Source organism: Macaca thibetana, chromosome 14 (assembly GCF_024542745.1).
Source record: "Macaca thibetana thibetana isolate TM-01 chromosome 14, ASM2454274v1, whole genome shotgun sequence".
Taxonomy (NCBI): domain Eukaryota; kingdom Metazoa; phylum Chordata; class Mammalia; order Primates; family Cercopithecidae; genus Macaca; species Macaca thibetana.
Genome location: NC_065591.1, coordinates 61,702,477 through 61,730,038, shown reverse-complemented (window position 1 = coordinate 61,730,038; position 27,562 = coordinate 61,702,477). Strand labels below are relative to the sequence as shown.

At 37.4% G+C, this 27,562-nt stretch overlaps 2 protein-coding genes across 2 annotated transcripts; both read right to left on the bottom strand.

The window, feature by feature from the left end:
• Positions 1-8,446: 8,446 nt before the first annotated feature.
• Positions 8,447-9,360, bottom strand: LOC126935195 (olfactory receptor 52A4-like). The gene is given in 2 exon segments (XM_050756396.1): positions 8,447-8,583; positions 8,586-9,360. Coding segments are annotated over 2 exon segments (912 nt in total).
• Positions 9,361-24,415: 15,055 nt separating this feature from the next.
• Positions 24,416-25,400, bottom strand: LOC126935148 (olfactory receptor 52A5). Its single transcript, XM_050756349.1, has one exon. The coding sequence runs from the start codon at positions 25,364-25,366 to the stop codon at positions 24,416-24,418; it is 951 nt and encodes a 316-aa protein (XP_050612306.1). The 5' UTR covers positions 25,367-25,400.
• Positions 25,401-27,562: the final 2,162 nt, after the last annotated feature.

Sequence of the window (27,562 nt, the reverse complement as noted above, 5' to 3'; positions counted from 1 at the left end):
ATGTCCCAGCACTTTCGGAGGCCAAGGCAGGCAGATCACGAGGTCAGGAGTTCGAGACCAGCCTGGCCAACGTAGTGAAACCTCATCTCTACTAAAAATACAAAAAATTAGCTGGGCATGATGGTGGGCACTTGTAATCCCAGCTACTCAGGAGACTGAGGCAGGAGAATCGCTTGATCCCTGGAAGCAGAGGTTTCAGTGAGCCGAGATTGTGCCCACTCCAGCTTGGGCAACAAGAGTGAGACTCTGTGCCTTGTCCACAGTAGATGTACAGTACCTATTTGCTGAATTACTGAATATATCTGTCTGATTTTCAGTACCGTGCTTGGATTAAAGTGACTGTTTTGTCATGTAGCATTGGAAACTCACCACTGCTCCATTTCTGGCTCATGCTGTGCATTACAGCAGGGTTTCTTACAAGTGCTATCTCATAGGCTCCTACTTGCTGGTTCTAGGTTTGTCCTCTGTATGGCACACAGATCAAATATAATTATTTTCCAGTAAAGCAACATTCAGCCATTTGAACATAGCTGCTAATCCATCTGCTCCTGAGCTTTTTTTTTTTTTTTTTTTTTTTTTTTTTTTTTTTTTTTTTTGGCTATTTATTATTGTATCAATTTCAGAAGTTTTTATTGGTCTATTCAGGGATACGAATTCTTCCTGATTCAGTCTTGAGAGGGTGTGTGCCTCTAGGAATTTATCCATGTCTTCTAGATTTTCTAGTTTATGTGCATAAAGGTGTTTATCTCTGGTAGTTGTCTGTATTTCTGTGGGGTCAATAGTGATATTTCTCTTATCATTTCTGATTGTGTCTATTTGATTCTTCTCTGTTTTCTTCTTTATTTGTCTAGCTAGTGATCTATCTAATAATTTTATAAGTTTTTCAAAAAATCAGCTTCTAGACTCATTGATTTTTTGAAGTGTTTTTTTGTGTCTCTACCTCTGTCAGTTCCACTCTGGTCTTGGTTGTTTCTTGTCTTCTACTAGCTTTAAGGTTTGTCTGGTATTGTTTCTCTAGTTCTTTTAGTTGTGATGTTAAGGTGTCGATTTTAGATCTTTCTAGTTTTTTGATGCAGGCATTTAGTGCCACACATTTTTCTCTTAACACTGCTCTAGCTGCGTCCCAGAGATACTGGTAAATTGTCTCTGTTCTCATTAGTTTCAAAGAACTTCTTGATTTCTGCCTTAATCTCATTATTTACCCAGGAGTCATCATTCAGGGGCACATTGTCCAATTTCCCTGTAGTTGTGTGGTTTTGGATGAGTTTTCTTAATCTTGAGTTCTAATTTGATTGTGTTGTGGTCTGAGATGCTGTTATGATTTCAGTTTGGTTTTTTTTTTTTTTTTTTTTTTTTTTTTTGCATTTGCTGAGGACTGTTTTACTTCTAATTATGTAATTGCTTTTAGAGTAAGGGCCATATGGTGATGAGAAAAATGTGTATTCCATTGTTTTAGGGTGGAGAATTCTGTAGATATCTATCAGGTCCGCTTGATCCAGAGGTGAGTTCAAGTTCTGAATATCCTTGGTAATTTTGGTAATTTTCTTCTCGATTATCTGTCTAATACGGACAGCAGGCTGTTAAATTCTCCCACTACTATCGTGTGGGAGCCTAAGTCTCTTTGTAGGTCTCTAAGAACTTGTTTTATGAATACGGGTGCTCCTGTATTGGGTACATATATATTTAGGATAGATAGCTCTTCTTGTAAAATTGAAGCTTTTACTATTATTTAATGCCCTTCTTTGTCTTTTTTGATCTTTGTTGGTATAAAATCTGTTTTGTCAGAAACTAGCATTGCAGCCCACGCTTTTTTATGCTTTTTATTTACTTGATAAATTTTCCTCTATCCCTTTATTTTAAGCCTATGTGTATCTTTGCACGTGAGATGGGTGTCTCAAATACAGCACACCAATGGGTCTTGACTCTTCATTCAGCTTTCCATTCTGTGTCTTTTAATTGGGGCATTTAGCCCACTTACATTTAAGGTTAATATTGTAATGTGTGAATTTGATCTTGTCATCATGATGCTAACTGGTTATTTTGCAGACTTGTTGATGTAGTTGCTTTATAGTGTCATTGGTCTGTGTACTTCAGTGTGTTTTTGTAGTGGCTGGTAGTAGTTTTTGCTGTTGTTGTTTGTTTGTTTATTTTTGAGACAGAGTTTTGCTCTTGTGGCCCAAACTGGAGTGCAATGGCATGATCTCGGCTCACTGCAACCTCTGTCTCCTGGGTACAAGTGATTCTCCTACCTCAGCCTCCCAAGTAGCTGGGATTACAGGCATGTGCCACCATGCCTGGCTAATTTTTTTGTATTTTTATAGAGGTGGGGTTTCTTCATGCTGGTCAGACTGGTCTTGAACACCCGACTTCAGATGATCCACCTGCCTCAGCCTTCCAAAGTGCTGGGATTACAGGCGTGAGCCACCGTACCCGGCCAACAGTTTTTCTTTTTCATATTTAGTGCTTCCTTCAAAGTCTCTTGCAAGGCAGGCCTGGTGGTGATGAATTCTCTCAGCATTTGCTTATCTGAAAAGGATTTTATTTCTCCTTCTGCTACGAAGCTTAGTTTGTCTGGATATGAAATTCTGGGTTGAAAATTCCTTTCTTTAAGAATGTTGAATATTGGCCCCCTATCTCTTTTGGCTTGTAGAGTTTCTGCTGAGAGGTCCACTGTTAGTCTGATGGACTTCCCTTTATATGTGACAAGGCCTTTCTCTCTAGCTGCCCTTAACATTTTTTCCTTCATTTTGACATTGGAGAATCTGCTGATTATGGTTTTAGGTTCAATCTTTTCATGGAATATCTTACTAGGGTTCTCTTTATTTCCTGAATGTCAATGCTGGTCTGTTTTGTTAGGTTAGGGAAGTGTCCTGGATGATATCCAGAAGTATGTTTCTCAACTTGGTTCCATTTTCCCCGTCTCTTTCATGTACCCTAATCAGTTGTAGTTTTGGTCTTTTTACATAATCCCATAGTCCTCAGAAAGTTTGTTTGTTTGTTTTCATTCTATTTTTTTCGAATCTTGTCTGCCTGTTTTATTTCAGCAAGATAGTCTTCGAGCTCTGAAATTCTTTCCTCTGCTTGGTCTATTGTTATTGATACTTGTAGTTGCATTGCTAAGTTCTTTTGTTGTGTTTTTCAACTCCATTAAGTCATTTATGTTCCTGTCTAAACTGGTTATTCTGGTTAATCACTCCTGTAAAGTTTTATCACGGTTCTAAGCTTCTTTGCATTGGGTTAAAACATGCTGCTTTAGCTCAGCAAAGTTTGTTATTACCCACCTTTTGAAGCCTACTTCTGTCAATTCAGCCATCTCGGCCTCCACCCAGCTCTGTGCCATTGCAGGAGAGGTGTTGCAATTATTTGGAGAAAAGGCACTCTGGTTTTTGAGTTTTTGGCATTTTTTCATTGATTCTGTCTCATCTTATTTAGTTCATCTAGCTTCAACTGTTAAGGCTGCTGACCTTTGGATGGGGTTTTTGTGGGGACATGTTTGTTGATGCTGCTGCTGTTGCTTTCCGTTTATTTGTTTTTCTTTTAATAGTCAGGCCCCTCTTCTACAGGCCTGCTGCAGTTTGCTGGGAGTGCACTCCAGACCTTATTCATCTGAGTGATCTTTTGATATTTAGTAAAAGGTTATTGAGTCTAGAGGGTATATCCAATCATCTACATATCTTCATCAGAACTTATTACAGATCCCACAGCCTTGTAGTTATTTATCATTATTTATCGAAAATTGTCAGTAGAAAGTGTTACTATTAATGAATGAGAACCATATACATAATAAATTCGCCTTGCTCATGAAACACTTTCTTGAATGGTAGGGTACAAATTATGCCAGCAATTATTTACAGATCTCTCCATACTCTTGCACTTAGAATACCTACTTTGGTACATTAAATGAATAAATTATCAAAATAAATTCATACAAAATAAGAAATTTCCTGTGGGCCACAGAATTTTAAGAACACAAAAGAGACAGCAGAAAAGGATGGATAAAAGCATAAAATTTGTTATCAGCCTCTGCTAAGTGCCTCATTTGATTTAATTGCTTCAAATGTCCAATGCAGAAATTGAGGTTTGTGGAAATTAGTAACTTTCACAGTATCAAACTAGTCCATGGAAGCGCTGACAGTCAAACCCAGGTATGCTTGACTTCAAAGCTGATTTGCTTTCCACTGTAATTCTTCCTCTTAATCAAACATTCTACATTCTAACCTTTGTTTTTACATCAATATATGCTCTCTTACTCATACTGAGTTCTAAACTTCATTGCTTTTAATTTAACAGCATGTATCCCTTTCTTATTCTTGGGTGTCTTTCCTTGAGTTATTTCAGAACTATCCTTTAAAGAAATACCTTCACTTAAAACACACACACGCGCGCGCGCACACACACACACACACACACACACACACACACACACAATCTATCTTCCAAAGAACGTTTCAAATATTTCGTCATTAACCATGTCTTTCCCCAAAATCCTTGACCTTAGCATTCAATGTGACCTTTCTCTTCTTTTAAACTCCTTGGTATTTTGTACATACAGTTCTGATAACATGTATTAAAGTCATATTTTACACTCCTGTTATTTTGATGTGTAATACATTTTCAAAAGTACCAACGTTTCTTCATAATATATAGTATGTCTTGCTCTTTTTGCATTTCGTATCAAAAGCATTGCACTGTGGAAGAGACTTTAACAATCCCCCAGTATGGATTCTGTCTCTGTCCCAGTAACAGAGTCCTCTCCACCTCCACCAGCCTGTAGTTTAAGCTCATCTCATAGCCACTCATCTAGAGACTGCATTTTTTTCACTCCTGTCCCTGGTTGTGACCATGTGGTTGGGTTTAGGCCAAAGGAATGTGAGAAATGATGCATATGACTCCTTTGACATAAATAAAAATATTTGAATTAAATTCACAATATGATGCTACTGTACACATGCAAGAAAATGAAAGATTGATGACACAAAATGCTAGCAAAGATGTGAAGCAACTAGAACACTTAAAAATTGCTTGCCTAGGACTTAGGTGTATGTTGTTCTCATTACCCAACCTTTCTTTATCTTGACACCTTAAGTTCTGATGTTCAATATTATAGTAGGGTGACAATGGTTAACAACAATATATTGCATACTTAAAAAACAGCTAGAAGAGAAGATTTGAAATCTTTCCAACACAAAGAAATGAAAAATGTTTTAAGCTGTGGATATCCCAAATATCCTTACTTGATCATTACATGTTGTATGCATGTATGAAAATATCTATTAGGCTGGGCACAGTGGCTCACGCCTGTAATCCCAGCACTTTGGGAGGCTGAGATGAGTGGTTCACAAGGTCAGGAGATCAAGACCATCCTGGCTAACACAGTGAAACCCCGTCTCTACTAAAAATACAAAAAAATTAGCCAGGCTTGGAGGTGGGCGCCTATAGTCCCAGCTGCTTGGGAGGCTGAGGCAGGAGAATGGCGTGAACCAGGGAGGCAGAGCTTGCAGTGAGCCAAGATTACACCACTGCACTCCAGCCTGGGTGACAGAATGAGACTTTGTCTCAAAAAATCAAAATCAAAATAAAATATCTCATCTACTACCTAAATATCTATAAATATGATTTGTCAATAAAAACTGCAAAAAAATCCACTGTAATCTTACAAGTTGCTACAATTACTTTTTTGCAAAATCAGTTTTCAAAAAAAAATTTTATCAAGATCTGTTAATATTAAGCTTAGGAATATCATATTATCTCGCAATTCTAATTCTATACATATACTCCTTTTAATACAGCGATATATTATCAATACTATGTAAAGTAATGCTCACAGCAACACTACTTTTGATAGAAAAATATTGTGTATTACCTAGCACCCCCACAAAAAAAGTATATAACATGTAAAGAAATTGTAGTATATTCATAAAATTGAATTTTATAACATAATGAGAAGAAATAGCTCATTTTTATGTGCAACAATACAGATAAATCTTAAAAACATAAAGTTGAAGCAAACAAATGAGTATTTGCTTCAATATTTCATTTATGTACATTTCTCAAGAAGCCAAAGTTGTCTTGGTAATAGCAATCGGGACAGTGGTTATCCAGCGTGGGTAGGGACAAGGAAACAAGTGAAGGAGAATTTCTGCTTTGACAGTCATGTTGTGTTTCTTGATCTGGATGCTTTTTTTGGCTCAGTCTGCCCATTCTATGAAAATTTGTGGCCAGGTGCAGTGGCTTACATCTGTAATCCCAGCACTTTGCAAGGTGGAAGTGGGAGGATAGCTTGGGCCCAGAAGGTCTATACAAGCCTGAGCAACATAGAGAGAGCTTCTCTATACAAATAAAAATAAAAATAAATTAGGTGGGTCTAGTGGCATGCACCTGTAGTTCCAGCTACACCAGAGGCTGAGTAGAATTGCTTGAGCTCAGGCAGTTCAGGTTGCTGTGAACCATGATTGCGCCACTGCACTCCAGCCTGGACAATTGAGTGAGAGTAGAGCTCAAGGAAAAGAAAAGAAAAGAAACATGTAGTATTAGGACTGGTGCACCTTTCTAATTGTATGATATACTTCAATGAAACGTTTAAAAATAATAATTTGAAATAAGTTAAAAATTAAAGAAAAAGAGAGATAAGAGATATGGAAAAATTAGAAGCCAATAATTAGATGGAGGATTTAAATATAGACATATCATATAACACTACTTAGTTTAGTGTGAAATTATTGTTTGTTTTATTGTTCTAGACCCTAAGCATGCAAATGGAAGCTGGTTTCATTGAATAATGGATTTAGATAGGAGAAATCTCTGAATCATAGTTTGCAGGTTATAATGTGCTTTCACTTATCTCTTTTGGCAGCATCCAGCTACACTATTGTGGGTGAGTGGGTCTAATGGTGGGTGTTTGTGGAAGGCAAGTGGAAAGAAAAGGTGTAATTTCTGTTTTAAGAAAATAAATAAGCTAGGCGTGGTGGCTCACACCTGTAATCCCAGCACTCTGGGAGGCCAAGGTGGGCAGATCACGAGGTCAGGAGATAGAGACTATCCTGGCTAACACGGTGAAATCCCGTCTCTACTAAAAACTACAAAAAAATTAGCCGGGTGTGGTGGCGGGCACCTGCAGTCCCGGCTACTCTGGAGGCTGAGGCAGGAGAAAGGCGTGAATCCGGGAGGCGGAGCTTGCAGTGAGCAGAGATCACACCATAGTACTCCGGTCTGGGCTACAGAGGGAGACTCTGTCTCAAAAAAAAGAAAAAAAAAAAGAAAAAAGAAAAAGAAAAAAGAAAAAGAAAAAGAAAAAGAAAATAAATGTAGCAAGTTCTGTTAGGTAAATAATAATGGCAGCCTAAATTTACTTTTTTTGTTCCAGTTGATTTTTGTGTGTTGTGCTGCTTGGATAACTTTGAACTGAGTAAAACAAAGTCACAACATGATGGTGTAGGCATATCATTAAAGAAAAGTTGAGAAAGGAGGATAGGCTTTTCTTAACAGAAGCTTGTTGCAGGAAATTTCACTAAAGCTGTCTAATAAGGTTTAAAATTAGTACTTTAGTATCCCATACATTTGTTTATAAATCTTACAAGGGCTAAAGAAACATCTCAGGGAGTACTAATTTCTATCTTATTATCTAATTTTTCTTCAGGGAAAATTCCAGGAAAATAAGATATCAGTAAACAAACAATTAGGTTTGGCTCCAGAATTGATATCTGCAATCAAAAATGTCAAAAAAAAAAAAATACTTGTTCTTTACGACATCAAAGTATTCTAGAACTTTAATAATTAAACTAGTAAAGCATGGTGGTATGAGGACAGTCAGAAAATAAGGACAGGAAAAATACACAAAGTTATGGTAATATATTAAACGAAAAAACACAGAATAACATGGAAAGATAATAAATTGCTTAATACAAACGCTATTTAGCAAAATAGAGTTTCTTCTATTAAGCTTCCTCCATTAAGCTGTGTAATTCACTTTTTGCACAAAAACAAAATCCAGTGTGAATTAAAAATAAACTCAAAATAAAACCATGTGACTTTCAGTAACAAAATTATGGACTCTTTTTTTTTATTTTTTGGTTAAATTTTAATAATATAACACGGGGAAACAAGTACTTGAATTTTGCTTATGGAAGTATGAGCTACTGAAATTGTCTAAAATGAAATGACAATACTTATCAAAAATTAACAGAACAAACTTTTTATACTGCAGTTTCATTTCTATTAATATACCTAGAAAAATGCTTGCACAGATATGAATATATATATGTGTGTGTATATGTGTGTGTGTGTGTATACAGACACATTAATTTATTCATCAATCATAATGATACCCCAAACCATTGACTGGATCTCATAGGTCTAGTAACAGATGAGCTGTTACCTTTTCGAAGAAACTATTTCAATCAAATTTCAAGCCTCGTCTTTGGAACAGAATATTTTTACTATCTCATCTCTAATGTGCTTGGTATTTATCCCATAGATAAAGGGGTTGAGGATTGGTGGGACTAGTAGGTAAATACTGGACAAGGTGATGTGTACATATGATAGGATATAAGATCCAAATCTGTGAGTACAAAATGAAAAAAAAGTAAGGAGATAGAATTGGAAGAAGACACATATATGGGGAATACATGTATTAAATACCTTAAGTCATGCCTCTTTCAGAGGCAAGTGAAAGACAGTGATAAATACTTGAATATAGGTGAGGGTGATGAAAATGAAGTCAAGCCCACCAACAATAAATGCTCCAAGGATGCCATAGAACTTATTAATGTAAACATCCTCAGTGGCAAGCTTCACAAGGGCCATGTGTTCACAGTAAGTGTGGGATATTAACTTGGTTCGGTAGATTTTCAGACGGCATTTTATAAGCAATAGACGTGGAATTACCAGAATGGCAGGCTGCAATGTCACTCCAACTACAATATAAGTGACTAGCTGTCGAGTGAATACCATAGCATGCCTCAGAGGATAACAGATCACTACATAGCAGCCCAGAGCCATGGCTAGCAGGATTCCTGATTCGATGCCTTGAAATGTGTGGATGAGCCACATCTGAAAGAGGCAAGCATCAAAATATATCTCTGGCAAATGGAACCAAAAAATACCAAGCATCTTGGGCACAATGCTGGTGCTAAGTGAAATGTCTGTGGCTCCTAGCATGGCCAGGAAGATATACATGGGTTCCTGGAGGCTTGGCTCAGATTTGATGATGATCAAAACCAGAGAATTTCCAATCAGAGCAATGATGTACATAGCACAGAATGGAATCCCAATCCAACACTGTACAGATTTCAAACCAGGGATCCCAATAAATGTCAGCACAAAGGGCATGAACAAGGTACCATTTGTAATAGGCAGAGCCATTCAGGGGTCTTCTTAGAAAGGGGAGAGAGTTTGCCAAGCTGTGATTCTCTGTACTTTTATATATTTTATGCTTATCCAATCACAAAGTTGTTGAATAGCAAGAGTAAGAGAACCAACACCATCAGTTTACTTATCTTTTTTTAAATGAATGAAAAAAATGCCAATATAGAGACCCATAGAAAGGTTCACCAGTTTACACTTTAGCAAAATCATCCAGCCACATTCAGTGATATCCACAGTGTGAAGACTTTTAAAGTCTTAAAATACTTAACTTAAATACTTAACTGCTGAAGGAAAGTCGAAAGCTTTATTTTTTTATCTTCTGGGAAAGTTGACATAAGAAAAATATGATGGGATGTGACTATTTGAGAATTCTTCAAGAAATTCCATAGGAAATAATTGACAAACATGTTGAGGTCGAAGTGCCTTGGGAAGCCGCAGAAATAGAGAAACATCCAAAACAAAATTCTGGTTGCAATATAAAGGCTGTGGCTGGGACGCTTAACGATTTCTAGTAACCATATACCAGCAAATAACTATGGTTCAGTTGCAGGGCTGATAACACAATATTATGCATCAGTGATTTTTTTTCTTTAAAGTGAGAGCAGAGAGGTTATGCAAGTGATGAGTTGTCTAGGTCTAAATCAAGGTGATCTATCTATATATATTTTTTTTTCAGTGAGATTAAGCAGTTTTCTTTTTTTTTAAATTTATTTATTATTATTATACTTTAAGTTGTAGGATACATGTGCATAACGTGCAGGTTTGTTACATATGTATACTTGTGCCATGTTGGTGTGCTGCACCCATCAACTCGTCATTTACATCAGGTATAACTCCCAATGCAATCCCTCCCCCCTCCCCCCTTCCCCCTCCCCCCTCCCCATGATAGGCCCCGGTGTGTGATGTTCCCCTTCCTGAGTCCAAGTGATCTCATTGTTCAGTTCCCACCTATGAGTGAGAACATGCGGTGTTTGGTTTTCTGTTCTTGTGATAGTTTGCTAAGAATGATGGTTTCCAGCTGCATCCATGTCCCTACAAAGGACACAAACTCATCCTTTTTGATGGCTGCATAGTATTCCATGGTGTATATGTGCCACATTTTCTTAATCCAATCTGTCACTGATGGACATTTGGGTTGATTCCAAGTCTTTGCTATTGTGAATAGTGCTGCAATAAACATACGTGTGCATGTGTCTTTATAGCAGCATAATTTATAATCCTTTGGGTATATACCCAGTAATGGGATGGCTGGGTCATATGGTACATCTAGTTCTAGATCCTTGAGGAATCGCCATACTGTTTTCCATAATGGTTGAACTAGTTTACAATGCCACCAACAGTGTAAAAGTGTTCCTATTTCTCCACATCCTCTCCAGCACCTGTTGTTTCCTGACTTTTTAATGATCGCCATTCTAACTGGTATGAGATGGTATCTCATTGTGGTTTTGATTTGCATTTCTCTGATGGCCAGTGATAATGAGCATTTTTTCATGTGTCTGTTGGCTGTATGAATGTCTTCTTTTGAGAAATGTCTGTTCATATCCTTTGCCCACTTTTGGATGGGGTTGTTTGTTTTTTTCTTGTAAATTTGTTTCAGTTCTTTGTAGGTTCTGGATATTAGCCCTTTGTCAGATGAGTAGATTGCAAAAATTTTCTCCCATTCTGTAGGTTGCCTGTTCACTCTGATGGTAGTTTCTTTTGCTGTGCAGAAGCTCTTTAGTTTAATGAGATCCCATTTGTCAATTTTGGCTTTTGCTGCCATTGCTTTTGGTGTTTTAGACATGAAGTCTTTGCCCATGCCTATGTCCTAAATGGTACTACCTAGGTTTTCCTCTAGGATTTTTATGGTATTAGGTCTAAAATTTAAGTCTCTAATCCATCTTGAATTAATTTTCGTATAAGGAGTAAAGAAAGGATCCAGTTTCAGCTTTACTTATGGCTAGCCAATTTTCCCAGCACCATTTATTAAATAGGGAATCCTTTCCCCATTTCTTGTTTCTCTCAGGTTTGTCAAAGATCAGATGGCTGTAGATGTGTGGTATTATTTCTGAGGACTCTGTTGTGTTCCATTGGTCTATATCTCTGTTTTGGTACCAGTACCATGCTGTTTGGTTACTGTAGCCTTGTAGTATAGTTTGAAGTCAGATAGCGTGATGCCTCCAGCTTTGTTCTTTTGACGTAGGATTGTCTTGGCAATGCGGGCTCTTTTTTGGTTCCATATGAACTTTAAAGCAGTTTTTTCCAATTCTGTGAAGAAACTCATTGGTAGCTTGATGGGGATGGCATTGAATCTATAAATTACCTTGGGCAGTATGGCCATTTTCACTATATTGATTCTTCCTATCCATGAGCATGGTATGTTCTTCCATTTGTTTGTGTCCTCTTTGATTTCACTGAGCAGTGGTTTGTAGTTCTCCTTGAAGAGGTCCTTTACATCCCTTGTCAGTTGGATTCCTAGGTATTTTATTCTCTTTGAAGCAATTGTGAATGGAAGATCATTCCTGATTTGGCTCTCTGTTTGTCTGTTACTGGTGTATAAGAATGCTTGTGATTTTTGCACATTAATTTTGTATCCTGAGACTTTGCTGAAGTTGCTTATCAGCTTAAGGAGATTTTGGGCTGAGACAATGGGGTTTTCTAAATATACAATCATGTCATCTGCAAACAGGGACAATTTGACTTCTTCTTTTCCTAACTGAATACCCTTGATTTCTTTCTCTTGCCTGATTGCCCTAGCCAGAATTTCCAACACTATGTTGAATAGGAGTGGTGAGAGAGGGCATTCCTGTCTTGTGCCAGTTTTCAAAGGGAATTTTTCCAGTTTTTGTCCATTCAGTATGATATTGGCTGTGGGTTTGTCATAAATAGCTCTTATTATTTTGAGGTACGTTCCATCAATACCGAATTTATTGAGCGTTTTTAGCATGAAGGGGTGTTGAATTTTGTCAAAAGCCTTTTCTGCATCTATTGAGATAATCAAGTGGTTCTTGTCTTTGGTTCTGTTTATATGCTGGATTATGTTTATTGATTTGTGAATGTTGAACCAGCCTTGCATCCCAGGGATGAAGCCCACTTGATCATGGTGGATAAGCTTTTTGATGTGTTGCTGAATCCGGTTTGCCAGTATTTTATTGAGGCTTTTTGCATCTATGTTCATCAGGGATATTGGTCTAAAATTCTCTTTTTTTGTTGTGTCTCTGCCAGGCTTTGGTATCAGGATGATGTTGGCCTCATAAAATGAGTTAGGGAGGATTCCCTCTTTTTCTCTTGATTGGAATAGTTTCAGAAGGAATGGTACCAACTCCTCCTTGTACCTCTGGTAGAATTCAGCTGTGAATCCATCTGGTCCTGGACTTTTTTTGGTTGGTAGGCTATTAATTATTGCCTCAATTTCAGAGCCTGCTATTGGTCTATTCAGGGATTCAACTTCTTCCTGGTTTAGTCTTGGAAGAGTGTAAGTGTCCAGGAAATTATCCATTTCTTCTAGATTTTCCAGTTTATTTGTGTAGAGGTGTTTATAGTATTCTCTGATGGTAGTTTGTATTTCTGTGGGGTACGTGGTGATATCCCCTTTATCATTTTTTATCTTCTCTCTTTTCTTCTTTATTAGTCTTGCTAGTGGTCTGTCAATTTTGTTGATCTTTTCAAAAAACCAACTCCTGGATTCATTGATTTTTTGGAGAGTTTTTTGTGTCTCTATCTCCTTCAGTTCTGCTCTGATCTTAGTTATTTCTTGCCTTCTGCTAGCTTTCGAATGTGTTTGCTCTTGCTTCTCTAGATCTTTTAATTGCGATGTTGGAGTGTCAATTTTAGATCTTTCCTGCTTTCTCTTGTGGGCATTTAGTGCTATAAATTTCCCTCTACACACTGCTTTAAATGTGTCCCAGAGATTCTGGTATGTTGTATCTTTGTTCTCATTGGTTTCAAAGAACATCTTTATTTCTGCCTTCATTTCGTTATGTACCCAGTAGTCATTCAGGAGCAGGTTGTTCAGTTTCCATGTAGTTGAGCGGTTTTGATTGAGTTTCTTAGTCCTGAGTTCTAGTTTGATTGCACTGTGGTCTGAGACACAGTTTGTTATAATTTCTGTTCTTGTACATTTGCTGAGGAGTGCTTTACTTCCAATTACGTGGTCGATTTTTGAGTAAGTACGATGTGGTGCTGAGAAGAATGTATAATCTGTTGATTTGGGATGGAGAGTTCTATAGATGTCTATTAGGTCTGCTTGCTGCAGAGATGAGTTCAATTCCTGGATATCCTTGTTAACTTTCTGTCTCGTTGATCTGTCTAATGTTGACAGTGAAGTGTTGAAGTCTCCCATTATTATTGTATGGGAGTCTAAGTCTCTTTGTAAGTCTCTAAGGACTTGCTTTATGAATCTGGGTGCTCCTGTATTGGGTGCATATATATTTAGGATAGTTAGCTCTTCCTGTTGAATTGATCCCTTTACCTTTATGTAATGGCCTTCTTTGTCTCTTTTGATCTTTGATGGTTTAAAGTCTGTTTTATCAGAGACTAGCATTGCAACCCCCGCTTTTTTTTGTTCTCCATTTGCTTGGTAGATCTTCCTCCATCCCTTTATTTTGAGCTTATGTATGTCTCTGCATGTGAGATGGGTTTCCTGAATACAGCAGACTGATGGGTCTTGACTCTTTATCCAGTTTGCCAGTCTGTGTCTTTTAATTGGAGCATTTAGTCCATTTACATTTAAGGTTAAGATTGTTATGTGTGAACTTGATCCTGCCATTATGATATTAACTGGTTATTTTGCTCATTAGTTGATGCAGTTTCTTCCTAGCCTCGATGGTCTTTACATTTTGGCATGTTTTTGCAATGGCTGGTACCGGTTGTTCCTTTCCATGTTGAGTGCTTCCTTCAGGGTCTCTTGTAAGGCAGGCCTAGTGGTGACAAAATCTCTAAGCATCTGCTTATCTGTAAAGGATTTTATTTCTCCTTCACTTATGAAACTTAGTTTGGCTGGATATGAAATTCTGGGTTTAAAATTCTTTTCTTTAAGAATGTTGAATATTGGCCCCCACTCTCTTCTGGCTTGGAGAGTTTCTGCCGAGAGATCTGCTGTTAGTCTGATGGGCTTCCCTTTGTGGGTAACCCGACCTTTCTCTCTGGCTGCCCTTAAGATTTTTTCCTTCATTTCAACTTTGGTGAATCTGGCAATTATGTGTCTTGGAGTTGCTCTTCTCAAGGAGTATCTTTGTGGCGTTCTCTGTATTTCCTGGATTTGAATGTTGGCCTGCCCTACTAGGTTGGGGAAGTTCTCCTGGATGATATCCTGAAGAGTGTTTTCCAACTTGGTTCCATTTTCCCCCTCACTTACAGGCACCCCAATCAGACGTAGATTTGGTCTTTTTACATAATCCCATACTTCTTGCAGACTTTGTTCATTTCTTTTTCTTCTTTTTTCTTTTGGTTTCTCTTCTCGCTTCATTTCATTCATTTGATCCTCAATCGCAGATACTCTTTCTTCCAGTTGATCAAGTCGGTTACTGAAGCTTGTGCATTTGTCACGTATTTCTCGTGTCATGGTTTTCATTTCTTTCATTTCGTTTATGACCTTCTCTGCATTAATTACTCTAGCCATCAATTCTTCCACTTTTTTTTCAAGATTTTTAGTTTCTTTGCGCTGGGTACGTAATTCCTCCTTTAGCTCTGAGAAGTGTGATGGACTGAAGCCTTCTTCTCTCATCTCGTCAAAGTCATTCTCCGTCCAGCTTTGATCCGTTGCTGGCGATGAGCTGCGCTCCTTTGCCGGGGGAGATGCGCTCTTATTTTTTGAATTTCCAGCTTTTCTGCCCTGCTTTTTCCCCATCTTTGTGGTTTTATCTGCCTCTGGTCTTTGATGATGGTGATGTACTGATGGGGTTTTGTGTAGGTGTCCTTCCTGTTTGATAGTTTTCCTTCTAACAGTCAGGACCCTCAGCTGTAGGTCTGTTGGAGATTGCTTGAGGTCCACTCCAGACTCTGTTTGCCTGGGTATCAGCAGCAGAGGCTGCAGAAGATAGAATATTTCTGAACAGCGAGTGTACCTGTCTGATTCTTGCTTTGGAAGCTTCCTCTCAGGGGTGTACTCCACCCTGTGAGGTGTGGGGTGTCAGACTGCCCCTAGTGGGGGATGTCTCCCAGTTAGGCTGCTCAGGGGTCAGGGACCCACTTGAGCAGGGAGTCTGTCCCTTCTCAGATCTCAACCTCTGTGTTGGGAGATCCACTGCTCTCTTCAAAGCTGTCAGACAGAGTCGTTTGCGTCTGCAGAGGTTTCGGCTGTGTTTGTTATTGCCCTGTCCCCAGAGGTGGAGTCTACAGAGACAGGCAGGTTTCTTTGAGCTGCTGTGAGCTCCACCCAGTTCGAGCTTCCCAGCAGCTTTGTTTACCTACTTAAGCCTCAGCAATGGCGGGCTGCCCTCCTGCAGCCTCGCTGCTGCCTTGCTGGTAGATCACAGACTGCTGTGCTAGCAATGAGGGAGGCTCCGTGGGTGTGGGACCCTCCCGGCCAGGTGTGGGATATGATCTCCTGGTGTGCCTGTTTGCTTAAAGCGCAGTATTGGGGTGGGAGTTACCCGATTTTCCAGGTGTTGTGTGTCTCAGTTCCCCTGGCTAGGAAAAGGGATTCCCTTTCCCCTTGTGCTTCCCAGGTGAGGCAATGCCTCGCCCTGCTTCAGCTCTCGCTGGTCGGGCTGCAGCAGCTGACCAGCACCGATCTTCCGGCACTCCCTAGTGAGATGAACCCAGTACCTCAGTTGAAAATGCAGAAATCACCGGTCTTCTGTGTCGCTCGCGCTGGGAGTTGGAGACTGGAGCTGTTTCTATTCGGCCATCTTGCTCCGCCCCCCGTGATCTATAAATTTTATAAGTGGAGTGCTAAGCATTTCTAATGTCTCTCCAGAACTCAAGTCATCACATCCAAATATTATTCTGTGTTCTTCCCTGGCCCCCATCACCATAATTATCACAGATTTAAACTCTGTAATGTTTTGGAGATCATTATATTGTTAGAGCCCAGAAAACTAATATCCCTGAATATAGCACTTTAACATTCTGAACTAAAGAAGCAACCGCAAGGTTTCTCTGACATCCCCCAGGCCTTCCTGTCTTTCACTTCTTTGTCTTTCCCAAAGCATGGGATGAGGCTATTATCTGAAGTTCGCTTATCTACCTAGACACCAGACCCCTAAAGAGGAACATGATTGCCTCCCATCCCTTCCCTGAAATTCCATTAACCAGAGAAGATTAAAACTCATATTACAGAGGACGACACTGAAAACTAAACACCACACCTGGAACCCAGATGAACTTCATCTCAAACTATTGTCTCTTCTCAGGTCCCATTCAATCTCTCCCCTCCTCTATAAAGGAGGAAATATAAGCATCTATCCTTAATTTAGCTATCAGGTGATCATTCTCCTTAGATTTCTCCATGCTTATGCATGTTAATAAAATTCTATGTCTTTTTCCTGTTAATTTGTCTTTTGTCAATTCATTTTAACAGACATAGACTTGAACCTTCAGAGGGACAGTTTGAACTTCCCTATACACTCATGATCCTTCTCTCTTTCAGGTAAAACATCTGCAGGTCTAAATTACTTCTCCAATAGCAGGATCCTAACTGCCCTTAACATCTCAATCTTCCAAAGCAGATTCTTCAACTTATCATTATTTTTCTTTAATTGTAGTTCATAGAATTTCAAAGTCAGACCCTAACAAAAATATACTTATACTCTTCATGTTTATGATTTGGATTTTTTCTGGAGTCTACATTCATTAGCTGCACTTGTACTCATACTTCAAGATGTACTGTTTTACCTCCACTTGAGCTGTACACATTCCTAACTATAATTTACTCAATATCCAGAAGCAGCAGTGAGAAGTGACTAGCACAGAGGAATGTTGCTCTTTGCTGGTCCCAGCTGTGGAATATTTGTGGTTTGTAACATAATTTTCCCTGATTACCAAAATTTTATTAGCCTCTCTCAAATCCTGAGAGATATTGTTTTTTTCCTAGGGCAAAGATGGAAGTTTAAAGCCAGAGGAACAGATGCCACTTCTAAGGGTTAGCGTCTTGCTCAATTCCCTGGGGGCCTGGCATATCTAGTATGGCCAGGAGATGGCAGTGTTGAACCATCTTCTGTTAGTAAAACACATTCCTGTCTCTCAGAGCCCCAGAGATAGGGTTTATCTCCTCACTTGTGACAAAGAAAAAGGACGCTAAAATAAGGCAATGCATCGATTGAGACTCCATTTCATTTCTGAACAAATTGGACAGCGTTATTGTATGCTTGCTAAGGAAAAGGAGTAGAAAACAAAACAAATATTGTATCTTATATTTACTCTTGACCATCAAAGGACTTCCAGAAGGCATTTCAGTGATAGAAGGAAGGAGTATGTTTGGAAGTGGTAGGCAGAACAGGGTTTAGAATACAGTAATCCCTGTAAGAACTAAGACTTGCTAAGAGAAAGGGAAGAAAATCAATTATGCACAGATGATTTTTGGTCCTATTTTAAGAGACAGAAAATTAGAACAGTCCTTCCTAGAAAAGTAAATTACAGGCCTTTTTTTTCTTTCTTTCTTTTTTTTTAATCTGTTGATCCCAAGAAGTTCCCTACTCTTAAATATCTTTAATAGAGAGTTTAATTTAAAATGCATATATGTTTTGGCTTTTAGTTTTTCCTTATGTAAAATTAATTAATGCAGAACGACACAAAGTAGAGAACCTAAACAAAATGGACTAATTCCTGGAAACATACAACCCGTCAATGTTGAGCCAGAAAGAAATTGAAATTTTAAGCAGACCAATAACAAGTTCCAAAATTGAATCACTAATAAAAAACCTACCGACCATTAAAAGCCCTGGACCAGATAAACAGCTAAATTCTACAAAGAAGTATAGAAAAGAGCTAGTACCCATCCTACTAAAATGATTCCAAAAAGTTGAGGAAAAGGGACTAATCTCTAACTCATTCTGTGAGGCCAGATTTGTTCTGATACCAAAACCTGGGAGAGACACAAGAAGAAAAGAAACCTTTAGGCTAATATCTCTGATGAACATAGAGTCAAAAATCCTCAACAAAATACTAGCAAACCAAATCCAGCAGCACTTCAAAAAACTAATCCTCCAAGATCAAGTAGGTTTTATTCCTGGGATGCAAGGTTGGTTCAGCATACACATAACAATAAATGTAATTCATCACATAGACAGAACTATAAACGAAACCGCATGATTATCTCAATAGGCACAGAAAAGTTTTTCATAAAATTCAACATCCCTTCATGTTAAAAGTCCTCAACAAGGTAGGCATTAAAGGAACATACCTCAAAATAATAAAAGCTGTGTATTACAAACCTACACCCATCATATTAAATGGGCAAAAGGTGCAAGCATTCCCCCTGAGAAATGGAACAAGACAAGGATGCCCACTCTCACCACTACTATTCAACAAAGTACTGGAAGTTCCAGCCAGAACAATTTGACAGTAAAAAGAAACAAGAAGCAAAAGGGATCCAAGTAAGAAAAGGGGAAGTTAAACTATCTCTCTTCACCTGCAATATGATTCTATACCTAGGAAACCCCATAGTCTCTGCTCAGAGGTTGCTAGAACTGCTAAACAACTGAAGGCTACAGAAACTAAAGCAGCATGGTACTGGTACAGAATTAGACACATAAACCAATGGAACAGTTTAGAGAATTCAGAAATAAAGCTGCATGCCTACAACTATTTGATCTTTAACAAAGTTGACAATATGAGTAATTGGTAAAGGATGTCCTATTCAATAAATGGTGCTGGGATAACTGGCTAGCCATATGCAATCTTCTGCATCTGTTACAGAAGATTGTATTGGCTAGCCAGTAATCCCAGCACCATTTATTGAATTGAACATCTTTTACCATATATAAAAATCAATTCAAGATTAATTAATGTCTTAAATATAAGACCTCCATCTATAAAAACTCAAGAAGAAAATCTAGGAAATACTATTCTGGACCTTCTGCACAGCAAGAAAAACTATTAACAGAGTAAGTAGACAAGCTATAGAATAGGAGAAAATATTTGCAAAATATGCATCCAAGAAAGGTCTACCGACCCCATTAAAAAGTAGGCAAAGAACATGAACAGATATTTCTCAAAAGAAGATATTCATGGGGCCATCAAGCATATGAAAAAATGCTCATCACTAATCATTAGAGAAATACTAATCAAAAGCACAATAAGATATTACCTCACATCAGTCTGAATAGTTATTATTAAAAGGTCAAAAAGTAACAGATGCTGGTGAGGTTGTAGAGAAAAAAGGATGCTTATACACTGCCAGTGAGAATGTAGATTAGTCTAGCCAATGTAGAACGCAGTTTGGAGATTTCTCAAAGAACTTGCAACAGAACTACCATTCGACCCAGCAAGCCCATCCCTGGATATATACCTAAAGGAATGTAAATTATTCTACCGAAAAAACACATACACTTCTGTGTTCATCACAATGCTATTCACAGTAGTGAAGACATGGAATCAACCTAGATGCTCATCAGTGGTGGACTGCATAAAGAAAATGTAGTACATGTACACCATGGAATACTATACAGCCATAAAAAAGAAAGGGACTATATCCTTTGCAGCAACATGGATGCAGCTGGAGGCCATAATCCTAAGTGAATTAATGCAGGAACAGAAAACAAAATAACACATGTTCTCACTTATAAGTGGAAGATAAATTTTGAGTACACATGGCCACAAAGAAGGGAACAAGAGACACCAGCATCTACTTGAGGTCAGAGGGTGGGAAAAGGGTGAGGGCTGAAAAACTACTTACTGGGTATTACATTCACTATCTGTTTGATGAAATCGTTTGTACATCAAACCCCAGTGGTATGAAATTTTCCATGTAAAAAACCTACACCTGTACCACCTGAACCAAAAATAAAGTTTAAAAAAAAAAAAAAAAGAAAAGAAAAGAGAACATTGATTCATCCCCAAGGAAAAAAGAAAAATCTACAGTATAGGAAAATTTAACATAGTTCTCTTTGTAACTGAAAAAACAAGGCAATAATTAAGCTTTAAAAATTCTACAAACATCATATTGACACATAGAATATATACTTCAATGTAAGAAACGGGGCTGCACCTTTATGTTCATTGCCTTCATGAACATTCCTTTATCCTAAATTCTAATCATAGTTCTTAAAGCATGGAATAATCTTAATAAATATTTGCTAAAGAAACTAAAACACATTAGGAGATATTTTTACTATGAATATAAAAATATTGTTTATCTTCTGTTAAACTCAGTGGTTTGCCAAGTACTACATCAGGAATATATTCACTTATCTTTTTTCACCAAATATATACAATAAAAATATATAAAAAATAAATAAAGCATAACTAAAAATCCCATGTAACCCATCACACTGTTTCTTGAGGGAAGGTTCAATACAATTGAATCATACTTCTTCTGCACTTCCACAATATTTCCCACCCTCCTTCCAGAGATAATTAATATCCTACAACTGGAGAGTATTATTTCTAATGTTATTCTTTGTATTTTTACCAGTTCACTCTCCTCAGTCTGACTTCAACAACACTTTGACAGAATGAGACACATTAAATCTGTTGATTTCACCTTATTTCTGCTGTGCTTCATTTCTTTCACAGTTCATCTACGATCTTGCTTTCATTCTTTGCTTTCCATTCAACTAGTTTATCTCATCTGGTCTCATCATATCTAATCTCATCTTTGAATTTAAACATATACTTTGTCTATTCCTTCTTCCCTGAAAATGAATTTTACTGAAGAAAAATGTTGATGAGACTGGTTTTAAATGTATGACAAATAACATCAAATGGGTCTCTTAGTGATGTTTTTTAATGAAAGCTAATGATAGCCAAAAAGTGAAAGCATTGTAAATGTCTATCAACTGATGGCTAAATGAATAAAATGTGGCATACCCATATAATGGAATATCACTCAACCTTAAAAAGAAATGCATTACTGATATATTGTACATGGATTAACCTTTAAAATATTACATTAATATAAGAATTAATTGAAAAGAATTGAAAAAAGTCAATAGAAGAGTTCACATATGAAATGCTTTATTTATATAAAACATCCAGACAGGAAAATCCATTGAAACAGAAAAGAGATTAGAGATTGCTAAGACTGGAAATGGGGGGAACAGAAGTAATCCGGTGTGGCTACTAATGTGTATAGATTTTTTTTTAGGACGACAAAAATATTTTGGAATTAGGTAGTGATGATGGTTGCACAGCCTTTATAATACACTAAAAATCATCAAATTGCATACTTTAAAATTACTAATATTATGGCATGTGAATTCTATCTCAGTAAAAATAAACAGTTGAATAAAGATCACCAAGGTATTCTGTTGTCTCAGTTGGCATGTTTCTGAGCATGTTACACACACACTCTGCCCAAAGACATTGACCTAGCTCCAGCTAGAGGATCGTCAGCCACACAGCTATCCTGGACTCTGCTCCATTCATTTCTGTCTCTTTGCACTTAAACCTGAAATCATTTTTCTCTGAGTCTTAATTCTCAGAGTATGTACACCTGGGCCTACATGTTTAAGGTGTGTTTTAGCCTAGATCTGTGCTACATGCTTGAAGACCCTTTTCTCACATATTCCTCACAAGTCTCTGAGGCTTGTATTGTTAGCCCCATTGTAGAGAAGAGGAAATAACATGCCCAGGGGTAGGTAGAATGTTAAAGGAAGGATAATGGAGAATCACAGACCTTTTTGATTCCTAGCTTTGATACCTGTTTATCCATCTTTAACTTAAGGCAATCCCTTCGAGCCCTCAAACAATTCACTCTTGGAATAAATGTCTCTTTTTAAGATGTTCGTTGCATCATAGTCAGGGCATATGAGTCTGACTCATATCTCAGCCCTCTAGCTGCTATAAGTGGCTGTCCATTACCTCAGACTCTGCATCCAATTAGCCAGAGCCCTCAATTGAAGAGCAATGGAGCGGACTCCCAGAAAATATGTGCACAACCTCATTTTGAGGCCAGGTCTCTTTTTTTACACCTTAAAAAAAGGTAATATGAACCCAGATCTTCAGCACGGAACAAATTTGACCTGTAAAGAAGACCAAAAGGCAATCAAGAGGTCAAACAGATCTGTGTGCTGACTGGCACCTAGCTGAAACCAGCTGGACCAGATGCCGTACTCCATGTGGAGATTGCTTCAGCAGACTGGCTGGGGTTTCTTTAGCAGAGAACACTGGACAGGGACAACATTGTTACAGAAACTAGTAATATTATTATGCGCTGTAATTGTTCTTTTTATTAATTACAGATTTAAATGACTTGAAATGCCAACCCACAGTCTAATTATGACACAAATTTTTCATTTAATTTTTTCCATTAGATAATGTGCGTTTTTATGATCTTTGTTGTTTGTGTTCCCTCATACTCCAGAGAAGGAAAAACAACATGTGTTTTTTAGGATATTTAATGTGTTTTTTCTGATAGACTTATGTTGAATTTTTATTTTCTGTTGATATTTTCCAATATGGGTGTTTTGTCTATTTTCATTTATATAATTTGGTGCATTTTTATACCAGATACTTTGAAATACAGTTTTTTCATTCACTCGTGATTAATCTGTAGTTATCATCATATTGTTTGTTTTGGTTTCTTATTTAGGAATATCACATGCTTATTATCTTTATTCTTTATCCTTCATGCATACTAACTTTTCTGAAAGAATTCATATATTTATGATTTTTTTTTATTTTGGGAGAATAACTCCTCATTAATTATTCTTTCTGGATTATTAATGGCATAACTACTGAAATATTTAATGCTCTAATCCAGAATTAAAATGGTTATTTCATGATTAAGTTTTGCTTATATAATTCAACAATTTTTAACATGTCTGCCTATCAACTAACATGTTGTTTTATCTTTTGTCATTGTATTTTTGATTCTTTCTAAATACAGTTAATGTTTACATAAACTTTATTTAACAAACAAACATATTATGACTCAAAGTTATTTCTACATTATTGACAAGATTTTTCCCCAAAATTACATGAATCTATATCTGCCTCTTGAATGATATGATTTTTTACATCAGAACGTTTTACTGTATTATTTATTCCTTCGACCATGCATCTTTTCAAAATTAGTGATTCAGATGACTCTCTCTGTCAACTTGATTCTTAGGAAAAAAAAATTGTTTGGTTCTGTCTTGACTAAAGTCCTTATTCAGGAGGTGGTTTCTTATATGTCAGTTCTGTGTTTAGCCAATATATTATTTCAGGTTTGCATAACGATTATTTCAAGTCTTCACCTTTCTTTTACCCTGATAATATGGAAATAAAATCTCTAGTATGCAGGTTTTCTGTATGGTAAGATTGCATATTACCTTAGAGTCTCCAAATTTGTGGCTTTTGAATACCATTAATTGACACAAATAAAATGTTTACTCTGTTCATTATTCAATGTCATTTTTACTTAGATTCTAAGTAAGATTCTAAAGGGTAAATAAGATACAGTTTCTGTACTCAAGATGCTTTCAGTGGGTAACAGAATTTGTATGTTCAATTATTGAACTTAAACTTCCAAACGTGAGTAAAACTCAAATTAGGTAAAAATCAATAAAATTGTGTGGTTCTAGAAGGATATTTAATATGTAAACCCAGATCCCTGATTTTATTTTTCTAAAAATGATATTTGTGAATATGTTTAATATTTTTCAATTTTTTTGCATTCTCTCCTTGTACATTCCTTGGTGTTTATAGTCATTGGTTGAATTACATAAGTTTCATGTTGCAGATGTTGGTATTACTGATTTCATATTATTTTTATATTGATAAGTATTTCAGATAAAGTAGATAAGACACATAAATGATTCCAAATTTATCAAAATATAGATTCAAAGCAAATACTAAAAAGTGAGGTGTACTTTAGAATTACAGGTATGTGTTGAGCTAGTAGTTTGAGAATATTGATCTGTGACTTTCATTACATTTAGGTTTTTACTTAGAACCAACCCTAAATCTCTATAGGAGTCACTAATGATCAAGTTACTTTTTTGAAGAAAAACACTTTCAGAACATGGTCACGAATTTGCTTGGTCTTCACTCCATAGACAATAGGGTTGAGAAAAGGTGGAACTAACAGGTAAAGATTTGACAAGAGGATATGAACATATGGTGGTATGTGTGAACCAAACCTGTGTGTGAAGAAAGAGAAGAAGGCAAGAAGGTAGAACTGTAGGAAGACACAAATGTGGGCAATGCATGTATTGAAGGCCTTGAATCGTGCCTCCTTCTGGGGCAGCTGAAAGACAGTGATAAAAATTTGGACATAGGACAAGGTAATAAAGATTATGTCAAACCCTAGGATTGCGAAGGCAACAAATAGGCCATATATCTTGTTGACTCGGATATCTTCAATAGCCAGCTTCACAATGGCCATGTGCTCACAATAAGAGTGAGAGACGACTGTAGTTCGATAATGTTTAAGACAGCATTTGATGAGCCCTAAGGAAGGTATTATAAGAATGGCAGCCCTGAGTGTCACCCCAAGTCCAATATGAGTTAAGAACTGCTGGGAAAAGATGGAGGCATGTTTCAAGGGGATACAGATGGCCACATAGCGATCCAGGGCCATTGCCAGAAGGATACCTGATTCAATTGCCTGGAATGAATGAATAAGCCACATTTGCAAAAGACAGGCATCAAAAGAAATCTCTGGCAAATGGAACCAGAAGATGCCTAACATTTTGGGAAGAATGCAGGTGTTAAGTGCAATGTCTGTGCCTGCCAACATGGCCAAAAAAATGTACATGGGTATATGGAGGCTGTTTTCATGTTTGATTATAACTAAAATTAGGGAATTTCCAATCACACCAATAAGATACATGGCAGAGAAGGGAATCCCAATCCAACACTGTACTGACTCCAGACCGGGAATCCCAATTAGTATAAACGCAGAGGGCATGAAGACTGAGCCATTGAATGTCGGCATGATTTGTTCAGCAGAATCAAGTAGTAGATTTGCTGTTTCATCTTCTATTCTCTGTTGAGCCTTGATGAATTAAAATTAAAAATATGTTAATTTATTTTAGGAAAATATACTTTAGTTATTTTAGGAGTGTATCATGTTATATTTTCTATTCTAACTAATCTTCTCGAATTTTCTCTCTCCTTTACCAAAGTCACTGAAAGATGAACATCAGGTTCTATTTCTCCATGTCTTAATCATTTTCAGTGGGCAAAATTAAGTGGATTAGATCGCTTCTTTCTGATTCATGACTACTGGATCAACAGTATTTTATGTTTGTTACTCAGCATATGTGCTTTTTCTGTGACTTACCAATTGAAATTGTAAAAAAAAAAAAAAAAAAAAAAAAAAATTAATGCAAAGCAAAGAATTTTAAAATGAGACTTCACCTACATTAGCCATAAAGAAAAGATCCACAGGCCGGGCGCGGTGGTTCACGCCTGTAATTCCAGCACTTTGGGATGTCAAGGCCGGCAGATCACGAGGTCAGGAGATGAGACCATCCTGGTTAACTCCGTGAAACTCCGTCTCTACTAAAAATACAAAAACTTAGCCGGGCATGGTGGCAGGCGCCTGTAGTCCCAGCTACTCGGGAGGCTGAGGCAGGAGAATGTCGTGAACTACTCGGGAGGTGGAGCTTGCAGTGACCCGAGACCGCACCACTGCACTCCAGCCTGGGCGACAGAGCAAGACTCTGTCTCAAAAAAAAAAAAAAAAAAAAATTTACTATAATCAGTGTGTGTGTTCAGTAAACATATATTAAACAGCTGCATACAGTGGAGACTGCATTTAAATATATATAAACATGAACCATCTCTCAACCACACGGTGTACTATATTTAAATGTTTATAAATATAAAATATCTCTCAATCACATGGTATAATGAAGACATACACATTGAAAAATAGTTGCACCATGGCCAGGCTTGGTGACTCATGCAGGTAATCCCAGCGCTTTGGGAGGCCAATTTATGCATTGGACTTAATTAAAATTAAGAACATTTCTAGTCATCAGACACACTATTAAGAAAGTACAGGCCAGGCACAGTGGCTCACGCCTCTAATCCCAGCACTTTGGGAGGCCGAGGCAGGTGGATCATGAGGTCAGGAGATCAAGACCATCCTGGCTAACCCGGTGAAACCCCGTCTCTACTAAAAAATACAAAAAACTATCCGGGCGACACAAAAAACTAGCCGGGCAAGGTGGCCGGCGCCTGTAGTCCCAGCTACTCGGGAGGCTGAGGCAGGAGAATGGCGTGAACCTGGGAGGCGGAGCTTGCAGTGAGCTGAGATCGTGCCACTGCACTCCAGCCTGGGCTATAGAGCTAGACTCTGTCTTGAAAAAAAAAAAGAAGAAAAGAAAGGATCCACAGTGCTGGTAGACCATTCTGGTCACATTCAGAAGACAAGTTTGAATGAAATGTTTTTTAGTTTTGAAAATCATTGACTGCCTTTTTTTTTTTTTCCAGGTTAGTTTTTTTCATAGTCTGATTCTTCTCATATAGACTCAAAATTCTTTCAACTTAATTTTTCAAACTTTCAGTGTCTTCTCAAAACCCAAACATATGTCGTATACCTAGTCCTGTGCATTCTCTAACAAAATTAATTCCTTATTTTTGAATTCATGGGTCTTTTCTTCAGCACTTCCTATGAAAGCTTGTTCTCACCTACCATGCTCTGCCATGTGCACATCTCTTGTATTTAATATCAATTGCCAACATATACATTTTAATTTTCATTACCTGGAAATAGGCATTGTTACCTCCCAAAGCCTGAACCATCATCTCTTCTTAACAACTTGAAATTACATGAAAAATGTTATTTTTTTTCTTTACATAAAGCTTTATATATCTATACATCTTCTATCCACTCAAATACAATTATTTCTGTAGAGGTGAAAATTTTCTTTGGCACATTATTTTGCATAGGAGTATTTCAACACATTTTCTGTCTCTGCCCTTCACTGGTAACTCCAACATGTAACACTCTAGGCTTTCAGAGCCTCCTATCTCTGTTACCAGGGGACAAGTTTCAGTGTAGAGTGGCTTTGCCTTTTCATCATCCAAAGCTCAATGGCTTTTTATTGTCTGAATTAATCTCTATTTCAAGAAAATATTTGCACCACAAAATATGTAAAATATTAAATAATTTATATATTAC